Consider the following 16,407-nt stretch of genomic DNA (forward strand, 5'->3'; position numbering starts at 1 on the left):
GTGAAACGTGGGGGCAGAGACCCTGAGGGGACCCACAAAGGGGGCTGTGGGGGGGGGGGTGAGGAGATCCAGTGATGGGTTGGGGCTGAGGAGGGGGGAACCCCAAAAGGGGGCCGTGGGGCTGCAGAGTCAGAAGGGGGCTGAAGGGACTGGGGGCTGAGGAGAACCAAGGTGATGAGACCTGGGGGGCACGTGGGGGCTGAGGAGAGCTGGAGAGGGGGGGCCTGAGAGAACCGGGGCAGCTGAAGAGAACTGGGGGTGCTGAGGAGACCTGGGTGGACTGAGGAGAACAGGGGGCAGTGAGGGGGCTGAGCAGACCTGGGGGGCTACGAGCCAGGGGCACTGAGGACAACTGGGAGGGCTGAGGGCAACTTGGGGGGCGATGAAGGGAACTGGGGGCAGAGGGGAACTGGGGAGTGCTGGGGAGACGTGGGGGCTGTGAACCAGGGGATGCTGCAGGGAATGGGGGGCACTGGGAACTGCGGGGCCATGAAGGGACCGAGGGGTGCTGAGGGCACCTGACGGCAACAATCCGGGGGTGTTGAGGGGAACTGGGGGACACTGAGGAGAGCTGGGGGGTGAGGAGAACTGGGGGGTCAAGAAGGGACCGGGGGCCGAGAATTGGGGGTGCTGACGGGAACGGGGGATGCTGAGGGGTCTGAGGAGGCTGGGGGCTGCAAACCAGGGGTGCTGAGGGGAACCGGGGGGCGAGGAGGGGACCGGGGGCTGCGGAAAGCCGCGCAGCCCCACGGCCTCCCCGAGCCGCTGCACCGCCGGCCAGGCCCCGCCGCCCGCCGGGCCCATCCCGCGCCTCCCCCGCCGGGGCCGCCATGGCGCCGGGGCCGGGGCCGGGGCTGGAGCCGGGGCCGCGGCGGGGGGGCGGTCCCGGCCGGGCAGGGGGGCCCGGTGCCGGCCCCGCGGCCCGGAGCCTGGGCGGGCGGAGGAGGACGCGGGGGCGGGCGGAGGCGCGGGGGCGCCCATTTTCCTCCGTGCGGCGGAGCGCCGGCGGGACCGCGGCTGGCGGGAGCATGGCTGTTGGTATAGGAAGTGTCTTTTTTTTTTTTTTTTTTTTTCCCTCTTTTCCCCCTCCTCCTTCTCCTCTCCCGCATTCAACCCGGGTGCTTCGAAAAAAAAAAAAAAAAAAAAGCCAAAAAAAAAAAAACCCACCCCAGCCCGCCTCCCGGGTGCGAGCCTCCGGTAAACACCGGCCGGGGGGGGGCCGGGGGGGGGCACCGCGGTGTGGGGCCGCGCCGCCGCTTTTCCTCCTTTTATCATTTTTTTTTAATTTTTTTTTTTTTTTTTTTTTTCGCAGATCTGCAGAATATGGCGTCCCCGTCCTGTGTTAAAAATAAGCCGGGCTGCCATTTTTGTTTTTCTTTTGTCTGCGAATTTTAATAAAACTGTCTGAGAATGTGGGAGAGGCGGCGGGGCGGCGGAGGGGGCACGGAGCGGGGCCGCTCCCCTCCCTCCGCCCCGGCCTTTTTGTCTGCGGCGGGGCCGGGGCTCGCCCGCAGCCCGCCCCGCCGCGGCCCCCCGCCCGCCGCCGCCGCTCCGGCTCCGCCAGGGCAGGTCGAGGATTTCAACTTCACTTAACGCCAAACTTCGCCTTTTTCGACGCTTTTTCTCGCCTTGTTTTTTTTTTTTATTTTTTTAAATTTTTTTTTTCCGAGGGGGGCGCCCCCCTGCGTGCCCCCCCCCCCTTCCCGGGCGGCGGGGGAGGAGGAGGAGGAGGAGGAGGAGGAAGGGGGGGGCAGCCAGGAAAATGCCCGCTTTGCTGGATTTTCTCTTTTTCTCCCTCTGGATGGTCTAATGGAAAAGTTAATTGCAGCCGAACGTACCTATTTTTGTGCCGGTGGTGGTCGGAGAGGAGCTGTGGATGTTGCATGGGGGCTCGGCTTATTTTTTTTTTCTGGTTGCCTTTTTTTTTTTTTTTGCCTTTTTTTTTTTTTCTGCACGGGGTGGCGGAAGAAGGGGGGGGGGAGGCTGCTTATTTATTTATTTATTTATTTATTCCTTCCCCAACCCCCCCCTCCTCCCTTTCCCTTCTTTTCCTATTAACCGGTTTTTGTCTCGAAAGTGGTCTGGCTGGCTGGAAGGTTTTAATGGGGGAATATTTTGTATCGCGCTTTGGCAGGAATGTGGAAGCTGCAGCTTTAGAAAGGGACCCAAATTTGCTTGGTGGTGCCTAGAGAGGTCTGTGTGTCTTTCTGGCCATATATATTTAGCCTTGTGTTAGCGTGTGGATGCATATACTATTTATACATCCATAATCTCCCGGCCACGCTGGGCCGGAGCTGGGAGCCGGAGTGGCCGCGGCTAAGCTGGGAGCAAGAGGATGCGTTTTTGCCCAGGAATGATTAATCTGCCTTTTTCTTTCTCTGAGCCGGCGGCGAGGACGCTGCCGTGGGGATGCTCCTTTCTTGGCCCCGCGTCGCGATTATTCGGACAACAAGCGTGCTTTTTAATCCGGCACGCGTGGGGAGGACGAGTGGGGCTTTCGCCTGCTCATTCCAGCCGCTGGTGGCCAAGCCAGCCCCGAGGCCTTTGAAATTAAAGTGATATTTTAGAGGAGAGGTAAAAGTTTTCAGCCCCTCCCGGCGTGCAGTTTGCAGAGAGGCGGAGGGTCTGGGGCGAGGGGATGGATTTAGGCCCCGCGCTTCCAGCCAGCTCCCCGTGCCTCGGATTCGCAGGCAGCTTCGGGGTGAAACGCGGTGACGCCGGGGCAGGACAACTCCCCCTGCCCAGTGCTCCCCGGCATAAAAACGTTGCTTTTCTTTTTGTCTACTTTCAGGAAAAAACCCACGTTCCCACGGGTTGGGTAGGTGGGAACCACTTCGCTTTTGTTCCTCCACTCTGCCTCTCCCGGAGCTCGCGTGTCGGGGGCTGTCTGTGTTTTTGGGGTGTGTGAAGTTGTCCTCCTTGTCCCCCGTAGAAAAACGCCCCGCGTGCAGCACCAGTTCCCAGCTAGATCTGGAGATGGACGCGGATAAGGGGAAGCAACGCCAGTACTCTCAGAGGTGGGCATGCCGGCTTTCTCGAGGGGAACTGGAAAATGATCTGTCCGTGCGGGTCTGGGAGCGGGGGCATGTCCTGGCCCTCCCCGAGGAGCCCGGAGAGCGGGGCCCCGCGGGGTGAGCCTGGGGCCGCCTGCCCACGGGGAGGGCGCAGGGAGGGGACGGCCGCTCGCTGGACACAGCCAGCACGATGGGGACCCCGCTCACGGCGTAAGTCCGAACGCTTTGAATTTCCATTCTCAGGGCGAAAGCTGGATTTGAAATACCTGTGCTTAATATGCGCAAAATGATCTTTTCTCCCTTAAAAATCCTCTTTTTTCTACCCCCTCCCTCTTGAAAAAATGTGGATCATCGGCTGGTGGTGGAGGTGTTATGACAAGTGCATGTGTACGCAGAGGTTGTGTTGTGGGGCTGGGAGGAGGGAAACGCTTTGCTGCCTCCTCGCCTGGCCTTGGGGCAAGCCTCTGCTCAGCCGCCCGTGCCTCAGTGTCCCCAGCTGTCACAGCAGCCCTGCACACATGCCGGGTGTCACCTGGCTGCTTGCGGGGCTCTTAGCACCCCCGAACCCCCTTACTGCAGTGCGGGGTCTGGCTGGTCGGGCCCTGTTGGAGCATGGTGGGCTGCGGGTGCAGATTTTGGCTTGCAGGGTGCTGGGATGGTGCGCGGTCCCTTTTGGGGGTGGCTGTATCTGTGGGGACACGGGCTGGTGGAGCAGGCAGCCCCCGCCAGCTCCAGGGGCTGTTTGGGGATGTGGGTTTGGTGGTGGCACCAGCTGTGGGACTGGCTCCGTTTGGCATCGTGGCGTGAGCATCGCCCCACGGGCACCGGGGTCCCATGCAGGCCACCCCTACCCGCCGTCCCCATTAGCCCCCTTGCAGCCCCACGTCCCCTTCGGTGGCTCCCAGTGGTGTGGCTTGGCCCTGTGTAACGCTGCCTCACTGGGCTGCGCAGGTCCTGCTTGTCCTCGTGTCCCCTCTGCCCTCGGAAGTGCACACCGCTGGTGCTGGGGTTGTAATCCCAGGCTTTGGGGTCTTCTCTGCTGGCTTCCTTGGCTTGTCCTTGTGCAGGCGGCTCTCCCCTCACTTTTTGGGAGTGCTGCCCTGTGCCCTCTTGCTGCCCGTCTGGTTGGATGGGCTGAGACCTGGCTGTCCGATCCCACCGGTTTGCCACGGTGGTCTCCAATGACACGGCTTTCAAAGTGAAGCGGGTTGCCTTGGCGGCTCTCCCCGTCTGCTTTGCACCGATTCCTTCTTCCTTCTGGACGCAGGGGGCTGTGGAAGCCCCCCATGCTGGGGAAGTCGCCCTGGGCGGCAGAGTGGCACTCGGGCCCCCAGTGACTCCATTTGGCCGTTGGGCGTCTGCTCTCTCCTTGCTGGGCGTGGGCTCCTCTGGGATTTGGGGCTCCCCGCTTTGCCCTGGGTGCCGCAGGCAGAAAGCGGGGCTCAGACCCGGCTCTGAGGGCCAGCCCTTGGTGCCAGGGCGCTCTCCCTGCTGCACACCCGGTTCCCCTGTGGAAGCGCTGGCACATGCTTGGCTCCTCTGACCCACCCTGGCGTCCACGCACCCCTTCCCGTGGGGCCCCTTCCCGGCGCCCCCGGCCCTGCTGGGCTGGCATGGGGTTTTCTGCTCAGCCGCTCTTGGGCTTTTGTTGGTTTTGCTCGGGGAAGGAAATCTGAATGAGAAACACCAGTTACAGCCCTTCGGGGGGCGGAAACGTGGGGTTTAATTGGTTCCATCTTGGGTGAATTCTTCTGGCACACGATCCCCTGAGCCGCTCCTCTCTGAGCGAGCGCTGGATGGGGATTTCTGAGCTGCCTGCCCCAGGTTTCTTGTGTTGTTCCTGCTTCCCCGGCTCACGTTCTGCTGCCTCCGCCTTGGGGTAAATTCTTCCTGCTGAGGAAAATCCGGGCTGGGGGCTGTGGGTGCAGGGCCCACGCGGGATGGTCCCCCAGGCTGGAAGTGGAACGGAGCGTTCCCCGGCACAGGGAGCCCGCCCAGGCACGGCGCGCTGGCACGGCGCGGCGGCCCCTGCGGCAGGCGGGCAGCTTTGATGCTGCTTCCCGCCCGGCGGCTCTGGGCTGGGGTTTTTGCAGAGGGGCCCTTGGTTTCTCTCGAAAAACTCCTGCTCTGGGCGAATGCTGCTTGCACGCATCCTGTGGAAACGCAGGCCGGCTTCTGCCCATTGCCAGCTGCATGGGTGGAAGGACGGGGAGCCCGCGCTGCCCCTTGCTGGCCCCTTACCCTGGCAGAGATGGGTTTGCAAGGGGAGAAAGGCAGTGGCCTCATGCTTTTGGGGGAAAATGAGGCAGAATGTGGGGCAGAGCTGGGTTCTGCTCCCATGCAGACACTGGCACAGAATGCTGTTGGGGGGTGGGATGGCACGAGGCTGGACAGAGAGCCAGCAAAGGGATCGAGAGGAGACGCCAAGGACGCAGGTCCCACGTCCCCCACCGCGTCCCCCTCAACGGTGTGATTGTGACCAGCGCCTTGGAGCCCTTGTCTCTTGCCTGCCATGCCACCTGGGGCTGCGGGGGCTCGCGCCGCCCTGTGCCGGGCACCCAGCTGCCTGCAGCCGCCCTGCGCTCGCTGCTCCGCTCCCAGCTTGCTGCCCAAACCGATGCTCGCTGCCCGGGGACCCTGCTTGGGAGAGCGAGGCTGCGCTGGTGGAGGGACTGGCTTCTAGCTTGGTCGATGGCACTCCGCGATATTCAGGCATGCCGGCTGCCGCTCGGGTCACCCCTGATCCCTCCCTTGCCTCCCCTCACCCTGTTTGCCGCCCGTACCTGGTGCCGGGTCTGTTCGTGGCCGCTCGCTGGCTGTCCTGCAGCCGGCCGCAGGGTTGAAGCGGCGCCGGTACCCGGGAGCTAACCCTTCTTGCGGCGGTGCTGTGCCGCGTCCGTGAAAAGAATCTCTTGTTTCTTTTTATTTCAGCGAAGGCGAGACAGAGAGGGCTGCCAAAGTAGAGGCGTTCCCTAGAGAACTGTAGCTTGACTTAGCGGCAGTTTGGTAGGAAGTTGGAAGGCTATAGTGAGCTCCGGGGCCTGGCGCTTGTACCCACCCGTGCCATCATCTACCTCCATCAATCTGGAGCCTCATCGACACGTCTCCCCAGGCAGCTGCGGCCATCTGGCTTCTGAGGCCAGCCTGTGAGTACCAAACACGGCGTGCACCATGTCTTGTCTCTGCCGGGCCACCGCCAGCCCCTTGCTGCAGCCGCCTGCGCACCCCTTCCCCTCCACGTGGCCCCGGGCCTCGCTCTGCCATGGCGCCTCTCCCTTCCCCTCGTCCCCTTCCACCCGGGCCTCTTCCCCGGCTTGCCAGCTTTTCATGCTCTCTTCCTTCCCCGTGGGTGCAGAGGTGATTTTAGGGCAGCTGAGCTGTGCTGGCTTCATCTGGGCGGCAGCAGGTCTGTAGTGGCGATGCTCCGGGTCAGGCGCTCCCCTCGGGTACCAGGCTCATGGCTCCGGGCCGACAAGGGCGGGTTGGGGCTCAGCCTGTGGCCCCAGGCGTCCCTGGCCCCCTTCACCAGGCCTTGCTGCTCTGCACATCTGCTGCTTGCTCTTTCTACTCCCTTCTCCCAGGCGTCCCCCCGCCGTCCTTCCCCGTGCGACAGCTCCGGCTGTGCCACTGGCCAGCGCTGCTCTCGCGCCTGAGCCAGGATTGGCACCGGTGGAGCCCCCTTGGGCGGCCGCGATGCCTTCTTCGCCTTCGCAGCACCTCTTTCCGTGGCACACTGTCCTATCCGCCTGCCTTGTGCCCAGCCCTGCCCTTAGGGACGCTGGGGACAACCTTCTGTGTCACGAGGGCCGAGGGCCGTGTCGGTGCCTGGGGATGGGGCATCGGTGCCCGAGGGAGGGCGCATGGCCCCGCTCTCCTCCCTGCATGGCATTGTGTGGCACGGCGCTTGGGCTGCGCAGACCCTCTCTGTGATGTAGGGAAGCTGTTGCCCAGGGTTTTTCCTCCTGCCTGGCCAAAAAAAACGGAGGGGGCAAGACAGCCCTAACGCGACCCTGGGGCTGCAAACATCCCTGTGGGCAGCCTGGTGTGTCCTGCAGAGCCAGGGGGAGACGTGCTGCAGTATTCCCCACCTTTCATAATTTCCATTTTAATGGATTTTTTTTTTTTCTGCTGTGTGTCAGCTTCCATTTTTCATAGTTAGCTGAGAATATAGAAAAAGGGAGTTTATATATTTTTTCCATCTGCTTTTTATCCCCTCCAGCCCCCTCCCCCAGCTATCTGAGCTCAGCCTGTGCCACTCCAGCCCTGAGAGAGGGGAAGCAGTTTCTCCGCTCCAGACAAAATGCTGCACAATTTATAAAATTAAGTTGGGACAGGAATAGGGATTTTTTTTGGCACAACAACTGTTTCTTTCCTCTTTATTCTGGTCAGGTTTGTAGAGCTGCAAACACGGTTTTGACTACTACAGCAGCCTCATTATTTAATAAGCCCTTCTCAGGTGGAGAGGGAGGGAGGGACACGGGGAATATTCATGCCTTCCTCCCTGTGGCTGTTTTAGGGTGCACTGGGGTCTTCATTTTTTGAGCAAATGAAAGTTTGACTTGCAAAACGAAGGGAGAAGCTTGTTGTTCATAAGCAACCCTACAACGAGAGCGTGAAGAGCATAGGGCACTCAGCGGAGAGGCTGGTTCCTGGCAGACTCCCCACCAGATTTACAGCTCAACAATGGGACAAGGAACCAAGGACAAGGAACCAGGGACAGAGCTCAAGGCTTTTGGGGCAGTGCTGGGTGGGTTTCCACAGCCCCCTCTGAGCTCCTTGTGCTCACGGCATTCCGTGTGTCGGACAGCACGGCTCCGGTACCGGCAGGGAGGCGGTGACCTGGGGTGACCAACAGGACCGTGTGCCGTGTCTGCGCTTGAAGCAGAGGTGCCCAGGGCCATGAGAGCCCCTTCTCCCTGGGGAGGCGGGATACATCCGACTGAAGCATTCAGCTGAGTGCCTGCACCAGGCTGGGTACTGCGTCGGGTCCCCGCAGCAGGATGAGGCCTGTCTGCAGCAGTGTGTGCAGCTCCCGGCTTGGCCAGCGCCACACGGGGCTGTGCAGGGACCGTCCGGGGCCACGCCAGCAGTCTGAGTGCTCGCAGTGCGGCCGTGGCTTCGCATGGTCTGTGCAGAGAGCCCCCAGCTCCGGTGGAGCCCACTCTGAGCACGCCATCAGGATGGGCGAGGGGCGGGCGGGCGGACAGACGGGCGGGAAGGACGGAGGCCACAGGGCACCTGCTGTGAGGACAGAGGAGCAGCTCCCTGGGTCGGCTCCAAAAAACCTTTTCTAATCATAGCTCTGGCTTCCTGTTTTCCCGCTCCAGCCCGGCAAGGATCGAAGGGGCATTTCAGCTTCCCACGCCGTGGGGTGGCCGCCGGCCGAGCTGTGATGGTGCGGTTTGAGCCGGGGGAGCTGGCCTGTGGCTGTGTCGGGGTGCTTGGCCGTGGCAGGGGAACACGGGGCCTCCCTGCCTGCCCGCTGCCCTCTTTCCTTCCTGCCTTCATCACGAGGGTTTTTCCCTGCCACAACGTCCTCTTTTGGCCTGGTCTCTCCTCTTGCTGGCTGCTGTCCTCCTGCGCGGCGGTGCCCAGGGTGCTTGCAGGGGCTGCCAACATCCCCCCGTCCTGGGGACACCAGAGTCCCCTGTGTGTGCCAAGCAGCGATGTGTGTAACCCGTGGGTTACCTTCCTGAACAGCTGCAGCACTTCGCCTTTGTATTTCTGCAGACGTGGCACGGGGCAGGGCTCCTGGTCCCTCTGCACGGCTCTGCCTGTGCAGATGAGAGAGGTAAACCTGGCAAACGGACAGAATATGCAAAAATCACGTTTAGGGATATTGCAAGCATCCGGTCTGCTTTGGTCCGGGGTGCCCTGACCTGCCAGAGTGCAGAGTGAGCTGGGACATCCTGTTCAAGGCTCTTCACGAGCAGCTCCCGTCCTGGCCCCCAGCTCCAGGTCCCTGGAGACACCCTGACTGGGAGGGAAGCGGGGCTGGGGAGCAGGAGTTGGGGCGGGGGCACCTCAATAAAAGTGCAGTGGGGTGAGTGGCATGGGGAGTGAGCTCGTGGCAATGTCAGCACTGGGTGCCCTGGGGATGCTGTGGGCATCCCTGTGAAAGCAGGTGAGGGATGTGAGAGGGAGGCAAGCACCGATGTTTCCGAGGCAGGTTTTGGAGGCTGTCGGTTCCCGATGCAGGTCCACCTTCACTTGAAACGTTTGCCTTAAAAAGCCAAAATCTGGTGTGTGGGCAGCTGGAAGAAAGGCAAAACGCAGTGGTTTGAGGCAGGGAAGGAAATTTCCACGCAAACCCAGCCGGGATGCTGTGGTGCCCAGGCAGTTGCTGAGCCCGGTCTGTGGTCTTACGGCCCCACAGGGTCTGTGGGCCTGGACCTGTCTGCAGCTCCCAGCCCCTTGTGCTCACTGGCAGGCAGTTTCTGCCCGCCTGGAGCTTGTCGTCACATCCCCGCCAGCCAGTTCCTCTCCCCGTTCCCGCTGCCGCACTTCCTTTGCTACGGGCAGACGCATTTCCCCAGCCCTGTGGCCGGCGGGGACGTGGCTGTGCCCTGGGCTGACCTGTGACCGATGCATCTCGCGCCTCGGCCCCGTGCCGGCACCTCTCCGGGGCAGGATGCATCGGCGAGGCGGGCGGGTGGGAGGTGCTGGGTGCTTGCTGGCTTCAGCATGGTGCTTCGCCAGGAGGCTGGGGGTCGTGGACGAACAGCCCTTGGTGCTGTGAGGCTAAAGCTGCCGCTGCCGGGTAGGTCTGCGTTCCCGTGAGATGCAGTGCAGGACCTGGGCACTGCAGCTCTGCATCGAGAAGGATGTTGGGTCCCCATCTGTGCCTCAGTTTCCCCAGCCGGTCCTGCCCTCCTTCCATCTCGTGCCCGCTTCCTGCCACCCGTAGACATCTGGGGACACACTTTGCCCTGGGACAGGGACTGCAGTGCCACCACGGCCCTGGCTGTAGATTTTGAGGTGCGTTAATGTGACAGATGGGCAGCGGGCGAGCGAGGCTGGGTCACAGACACATGCCGCTGTCCCAGCGGGGACCTTGCCACTCCTGCCCTGCGCAGGCATCGTTTTGGTGCACTCAGAGCTCCTGGCCCTCCGCTGGGGGCTTGCAGCCTCTCGTGAAGCACTCAGAGGCTGCTGCTAGCCCTGGGGATGCTTGCGGGGCTGGGGTCCGTGTTAGTCTGGTTTCTCCCTGCCGCAGGATCCCGGCCGTGGCCTGGTTTATATTCCAAATGGAGGTCACCTCCCGGCAGCTTCCTCACCTGGTGAGCTGGGGAAGGCGCTGAGGAGGCTCCGATTGTGCGTTAATGTCTCCGTTCCTGTGTGGCCGATCGGTTCAGGCTCCCCTGGCCGTTGTGCACAGACATGAGGGGTTTATTTGGTTGCTCCAATCTTGGGTGCAAAGAAAATACCCGTACATGGTGTGTTTGACAACAGCACAGGCTTCATTTATCAGTGTTTGATATCTGGGAGAGAGGAATCAGCATGCTCAGATCCTGCGAGAGGCTGCGCGTCCCCTTGGCTGTCCCCAAGGAGCCCTCCTTTACGTTTCACTGGGGCCTCTTAAATGCTTACCCCTAAACATGCCCCTGCCGAGGTCTGCTGGGCTGGTTTCATGCCTGTTTATGTCAGGCTATTACGTTGTTGTCATTTTCTTGCCGTCCCCATTCAGATGTTTTCTATTAACCAAAGATGGATTTAGAATTAATTTTTCCGAAGTGTTTAGCGTCTCTATAAATCTCCCAGCCCCACTGCAGCGGGGCTTTCCAGGAGCTGAGCTGCTTATGGCTGTTGTAGGTCATTTCGCTTGGTCTTGGGTTTGGTTTTTCTTTCAGCCTGGGCTGGGCTTTGGGTCTGATGCCACCACTGTTGTGCGTGTGCCTTGCTCCGTGTCCTGTGCCTGCACCAAAGCTGCATCCCGTCCACCTCTGGCACTTGCAACCCCTCCTTGAGGTACCAGGGGAGCAGCCTTAATACCTCCAGGGCTTGAGGGATCTGGGGCCTCGCCGGGAGGCATTACAAGCCTGTGATGTGCTCAACCCTTTTATTCCCTCTTCTCTGCCAAACTGCACCCTGCATCCCCCAGCACTGGGTGCTTGCTGCTGTTGTGGGGGTCTCGGAGGCAGGCGGATGCTCAGGGCTGCCGTGACCCTGCAGGAATTTGCAGCTGGGAGGACAGCGGTGAGGTTGCAGCCATGCAAACAGGCCCTGCCTGTTCCCTGCCCTCTTTTACAGCCGGGGCGTTGCCACCCGCAGTCCTTCACAGCTCCCCCAGCCCTCACCAAGCTTCGCCCCAAGGCAAGCTGTGTCCCTGCTGCCCCGGCCCTGCGTGGGCACCAGGGGTTTGTGGGCAGCGCTGTGGGAGCCCCAGCAGGTGCCTGGTGGCCACCAACGTGGTCAGATTTTGCCTGGGAGCGTTCTGGTGTGGCTGCTCATCCCCTGGCAATGTGCTCTGCATGGCAAATGAGCTGCTGGTGGCCCCGGGGTTCCTGCTCCACTCCCTTCTCCCTGCTTCCTCTCCTCCTTGAAGGCTTTTCTAGGAAACCGTCGCCTGGAAGTCACGTTGTTATCAGATGTGCTCCTAAAAGAGCCTTTTGCAGCATGGTGGCATGGCTCAGTGCTTGCGGAGCGCGCGTGCACGCAGAGATGCTTCTCCGGGGATTTGGGGGTTTGTCGGCCTCATGCCACGGTTGCGGCTCGAGTCCCGTGGCAAATTGCAGCGCTGGGGAGAGGTGCAGAGCTTGGGGGCTCCTTCACCCTGAGAGGCCAGCGGGTGAATGCTGTTGGGTCAGGAAGGGCCAGACCCGTCCCCTGCCCGCACGGCCCTGCAGGGAGGTGGGAAGGAGCCGTGCTGGCTGCTGCCGCCCCGTAACACGCCTGTGTCTCCCCGCAGGATGGCGGAGCCTCGCTTCAACAACCCCTACTTCTGGCCACCTCCTCCCACCATGCCCAGCCAGGTAAGACCCCCACAGCGCCATGCCTCAGGATGGGTTTTTGGGGAGGAGGGAGGACAGATGGACGTGGGGATGTGGGAAGGGGTGGACAGGTTGGGGTACACCTGGGGAAGGCTTGTTAGAGCCAGTCCTGTGCTCAGTCCTGGGGGCCCTGGCTCCTTCACCCTTCACCTTCTCCCTGCTTTGTTCCCCTGGCAGCTGGACAACCTCGTCCTGATCAACAAAATCAAGGAGCAGCTGATGGCAGAAAAGATCCGTCCCCCGCACCTGCCCCCCACCTCCGTGGCCTCCCAGCAGCCCCTCCTGGTGCCCCCCTCGCCTGCCGAAAGCAGCCAGTCCATCATGTCCCTCCCCAAGCTGCAGCAAGTCCCAGGCCTGCACCCGCAAGCTGTCCCCCAGCCTGATGTGGCCCTGCACGCTCGGCCGGCCACCAGCACTGTCACAGGTACCCACACAGGCATCGGTGGCCCCCAGCAGCACAGGAGGGGCTTGAGGAATTGAGGAGTCCCTGTTTTGGGACCCTACTGTCTGTAGGGATGCTCGGACACAGCAGTGGGCTGTGAGAGAAGGGAGCGGGGTGGGCATTAACGCCTGCCTTTCTTTGCCTGCCAGGGTTGGGGCTGGCCTCCCGTGCGCCCGCGGTCAGCACTTCTGAGTCCAGCACAGGCACGGGCACCACCACCCCTTCCACCCCCACCTCCACCAGCCAGAGCCGCCTCATCGCCTCCTCGCCCACCCTTATCTCAGGAATCACCAGCCCGCCCCTCCTCGACTCCATAAAGACAATCCAGGGCCACAGCTTGCTGGGGGCACCCAAGACAGAGCGGGGCCGCAAGAAGATCAAGGCGGAAAACCCTTCGGGGCCGCCCGTCCTTGTGGTTCCCTACCCCATTCTGGCCTCGGGGGAGACCGCCAAAGAGGGGAAGACGTACAGGTAGGCAGCACCCGCTGGGAGCCGGGGCGCCCGGCCGTGCCGCAGGCGTGGGGGTGCAGCAGAGGGGCCTGGCACGGCGTCCTGCCCCAGCCCGGCCTCTGCGGTGCTCTCCCCCTCCAGGTGTAAGGTCTGCCCCTTGACGTTCTTCACCAAGTCAGAGATGCAGATCCACTCCAAGTCACACACAGAGGCCAAGCCCCACAAGTGCCCCCACTGCTCCAAATCTTTCGCCAATGCCTCTTACCTGGCCCAGCACCTGCGCATCCACCTGGGCGTGAAGCCGTACCACTGCTCGTACTGCGAGAAGTCCTTCCGCCAGCTGTCCCACCTCCAGCAGCACACCAGGTGACGGCACGGCATCCCTGAGGGGCTGGGGAGGTCCGCATGGGGTTTGGGGTGTCCCTTCAGCCCATTTTTCCCTGGTGGGGTTGGGTGTGCACTCGGCATGTGCTATCTTCCTCATCTGCACCTCCCTGATCACCGCCCCACCTTCCTCATCCCTAGCTGCAGCCTCCAGCCCCCCTGCCTGTCCCTCAACTCTTTGGGTCTCAGCCCCGGGGTCTCCCCTTTCACCTGTGCCCCCTTGGGCCCCCTGTCACCTGGCAAGGCGCTGACCTTGCAGTTCCGTTGAAGCAGAGGCGTGTGGCCATCGCTGTCCCCAGCTGTGCTTCTCCCACCTAGTGTGGGAGCAGCGTCTGCCCCGGTGGGTGCCGGGGGCTTTGCAGGGGGTGAGGGTGGCGGGAGCTTCCCAGCCTTGCTGGGGGCGGCAGACTGACTTGTCCCCCTCCTGTTTCACCTGTCTCTGGCTCAGAATTCACACCGGTGACAGACCCTACAAGTGCCCGCACCCTGGCTGCGAAAAGGCGTTCACACAACTCTCCAACCTCCAGGTCAGCACTCTGGGGAAATCACGGGAGTGGGGACAGAGCCCTGAATACCTCCCCCCACCCCCAGGGATTGAACCACGGGGAGGGCTCGGAACAGGGAGCACTGTTGCGGGGCAGCACTGTTGCGGGGCTGGGACCCGATGCCTGTGGCTGCTGGGGCTCTCCAGGCCCCCTGGCCCCATAACCCCTCCTCATGCCCGCTGTTTTGCAGTCTCACCAGCGACAGCACAACAAGGACAAGCCCTACAAGTGCCCGAACTGCTACCGGGCATACACGGACTCGGCCTCGCTGCAGATCCACCTCTCGGCGCATGCCATCAAGCACGCCAAGGCTTACTGCTGCAGCATGTGTGGTCGCGCCTATACCTCGGTGAGCGGGGCCGTGGGGAGCACCAGGGGGATGGGGGGGGCATGGACCCCCATCTTTGCCACTCACCCTTTCCGTCTGCCCTGCAGGAGACCTATTTGATGAAGCACATGTCCAAACATACCGTGGTGGAGCACCTCGTGAGCCAGCACTCACCTCAAAGGACGGAGTCCCCCGGCATCCCCGTGCGAATCTCACTCATCTAAGCAGGCTCTGCCTGCTGGCCGCCCTCCCTCCCGGCTCCACTGCTGTCGGGGGCCCCGCGGAGGCCGTGGTGCCACATCCGGACCCCCCGCTCCGCACCCCCCTGCCCGCCAAGCGGCCCTGGCAGCTTGGCGGGGAGCTGGTGGATGCGGCCACGCTTTGGAAACGTGCCCGGGCCCCCACGCCCCCGGCCTGGCCCCCGGGGCTGCAGGTTTGGTGACATCCAAAGACGGTTTCAGAGCACTTTGAATCTCTGTGTTGTTTTTTTTTGGGGGGGGGGGGAGGGGAGGCAAGGGGTCTTCTCCTTTGGTTAGTCCCTGCCCCGTCTCTCATTTTGGATACAAATATATATATATATTTATTGGCCAAGAAGTTGGTGCTGCTAAAACAGAAAAGGAAATAAGACACAAAACGAACCGCGGACCAAGATGAGCGCCGGATGGCGAACAGGGGCTCGGGCCCCCTGCTGCAGCCTCTTCCTCCCCTGGACTCTCCCTCGGAGCCATGGCTGGAGAGGGGAGCTGGCAGGACGTGGCCGAGCAGGCACGGCAGCAGGACGGGCACCGCGGCGGCCGCTGCCTCCTTGGGACTCTTCGGTTGGTTTTGGTTTTATTTTTAACAATGTTTTCCCCCTGGGCTCTCTCCTCCCACGCTGGACTCCGTTGCCGGGAGCAGAAGAGGCCCCGGCGGACACTGGGTGCGGGGCTGCGTGGCTTTGGGGCGAAGCCGGTGGGGGGAGCCCCGCGCCTCTGCCGCCCCCGGGGGGCTGGATGCGGCCCCCCCTCCGCAGGGCGCCGAAGGCAGCGGGAGGGCATCGCTTTGCCTTGTGCTGGCCCCGGGCGCGTGTACATAGACCCTTGTATAGAGCCGGGGGGGGCCCTGCTCCCTGCGGAGAGACTCGACAGAAACTCATCTATATTATGTACTCTTTGGTTCCGTTTTGGATATTAACTGTGTTATTTTTTTATACACTTTTTAAGCCTTAACTCATTGTTTTGCCAGGGTGTTTATTACCTTCTGTTTATTAATTTGAGTTCCCGCAGCCTTTTTCCCCCACCCTGTGTCCATCCTGCCTCTGGTTCCTTGTTTCCGACTCGATGTTGTACGATACTCAATATTGTAATCTTTTTTGTCAGCATGTTAATACTGTGTAAATATGCCTCTTATACACACTGTTAACACCCTCCTCCCTTCCCCTGCCCTGTTTTGGGGCTTTTTTTATTTTCCTCGATGGAAATCCAGGCCACACGTCCCTAGAGCTAGTTACTACCTTATTAAAAAAGGAAAAAAAAAACAAAAAAAAAGTGGGAAAAAAAAGAAGAGAAAATTAAAAAAAAAAAAACCCTCCCCCCTCCTCCCTGTCTTGCATTGTGGTTCACGGAGAAGCTGGGGGGAGGCCGTGGCCTCACCAGGAGCGTTTGCGGTCTGTTGAAAAATGAGTGAAACCCCCCAAAGTGGCGCCTGTTTTGAAAGAAAAAAAAAAAAAGATGAATAAAAGAAAACAAAACAACAATCTGCTCTTTGTATCACTCTGTTGTGAAAGACAGAAAAAAAAAAAAAAAAAAAAAAAAACAACTACTAATAAATCTGTACGTGCAAACTTTGGCCGGGCTGTGGGTGTGTGATGGGTGCCCGGGGTCTCCCCCCACACCATGGCCAGGTCCTGGGGTCCCTGTGCCACCCCAGCTGGTGACACCTGGGGACAGCGCCTGCCACCTGCCCTGCAGGGCCCTGGAGGCAGCGTGGTGCTGGGGGGTAACAAAGCAGCTGAGGGGGCTGCTGTGGAGCACCCCGACAGGCACCCTCGGGGCCGTGTCCCCAAGGCCACCAGCTCGTTTCTGAGGGGACACCCCAGGGGACCGGGGGTGGCCGGAGCACCACGGGCTGGCAGGTGGCTGCCCAGAGGGCTCCCCACAGGTCTTGGGGCTGAGGTGGGGACACACAAAGAGCCCAGCGTTGCTGGGGCACCACGCAGGAACCAGCTCCAGGACTCATGGCCACCATGGGCACCCTCCCCCAGGAACACCAGCTC

The 16,407-nt window shown here is 61.5% G+C and overlaps 1 protein-coding gene across 15 annotated transcripts; it reads left to right on the top strand.

Annotated features, from left to right (window-relative positions):
• Positions 1 to 815: 815 nt before the first annotated feature.
• Positions 816 to 15,959, top strand: ZNF362 (zinc finger protein 362). Of its 15 annotated transcripts, none has more exons than XM_082777059.1 (10): positions 816 to 1,038; positions 2,792 to 2,818; positions 2,933 to 3,017; positions 11,923 to 11,986; positions 12,182 to 12,428; positions 12,596 to 12,917; positions 13,038 to 13,262; positions 13,729 to 13,807; positions 14,016 to 14,174; positions 14,261 to 15,959. In XM_082777059.1, exons 1-10 carry the CDS (start codon positions 831 to 833, stop codon positions 14,375 to 14,377), a joined length of 1,533 nt encoding a protein of 510 aa, XP_082633185.1. In that variant the 5' UTR covers positions 816 to 830; the 3' UTR covers positions 14,378 to 15,959. The 15 variants fall into 15 exon arrangements, with proteins under 15 accessions (XP_082633185.1, XP_082633178.1, XP_082633186.1 ...); XM_082777054.1 differs by lacking the exon at positions 2,792 to 2,818 and adding an exon at positions 5,946 to 6,160 and having other exon boundaries at positions 992 to 1,038; positions 14,261 to 15,955; XM_082777055.1 differs by lacking the exons at positions 816 to 1,038; positions 2,792 to 2,818 and adding exons at positions 1,541 to 1,569; positions 5,946 to 6,160 and having other exon boundaries at positions 14,261 to 15,955.
• Positions 15,960 to 16,407: the final 448 nt, after the last annotated feature.

This window comes from Aythya marila (genome assembly GCF_965140915.1).
Source record: "Aythya marila genome assembly, chromosome: 21".
Classification (NCBI taxonomy): domain Eukaryota; kingdom Metazoa; phylum Chordata; class Aves; order Anseriformes; family Anatidae; genus Aythya; species Aythya marila.

Excerpts from the sequence above, each read along its gene's own strand:
- ZNF362 (XM_082777052.1), top strand. The coding sequence starts at position 831 with ATGGCGCCGGGGCCGGGGCCGGGGCTGGAGCCGGGGCCGCGGCGGGGG. Across the intron at positions 1,039-2,791 it reads TGGCGGGAGCATGGCTGTTG|GAAAAAACCCACGTTCCCAC; the intron begins GTATAGGAAGTG and ends GTCTACTTTCAG. Across the intron at positions 14,175-14,260 it reads GTGGTCGCGCCTATACCTCG|GAGACCTATTTGATGAAGCA; the intron begins GTGAGCGGGGCC and ends TCTGCCCTGCAG.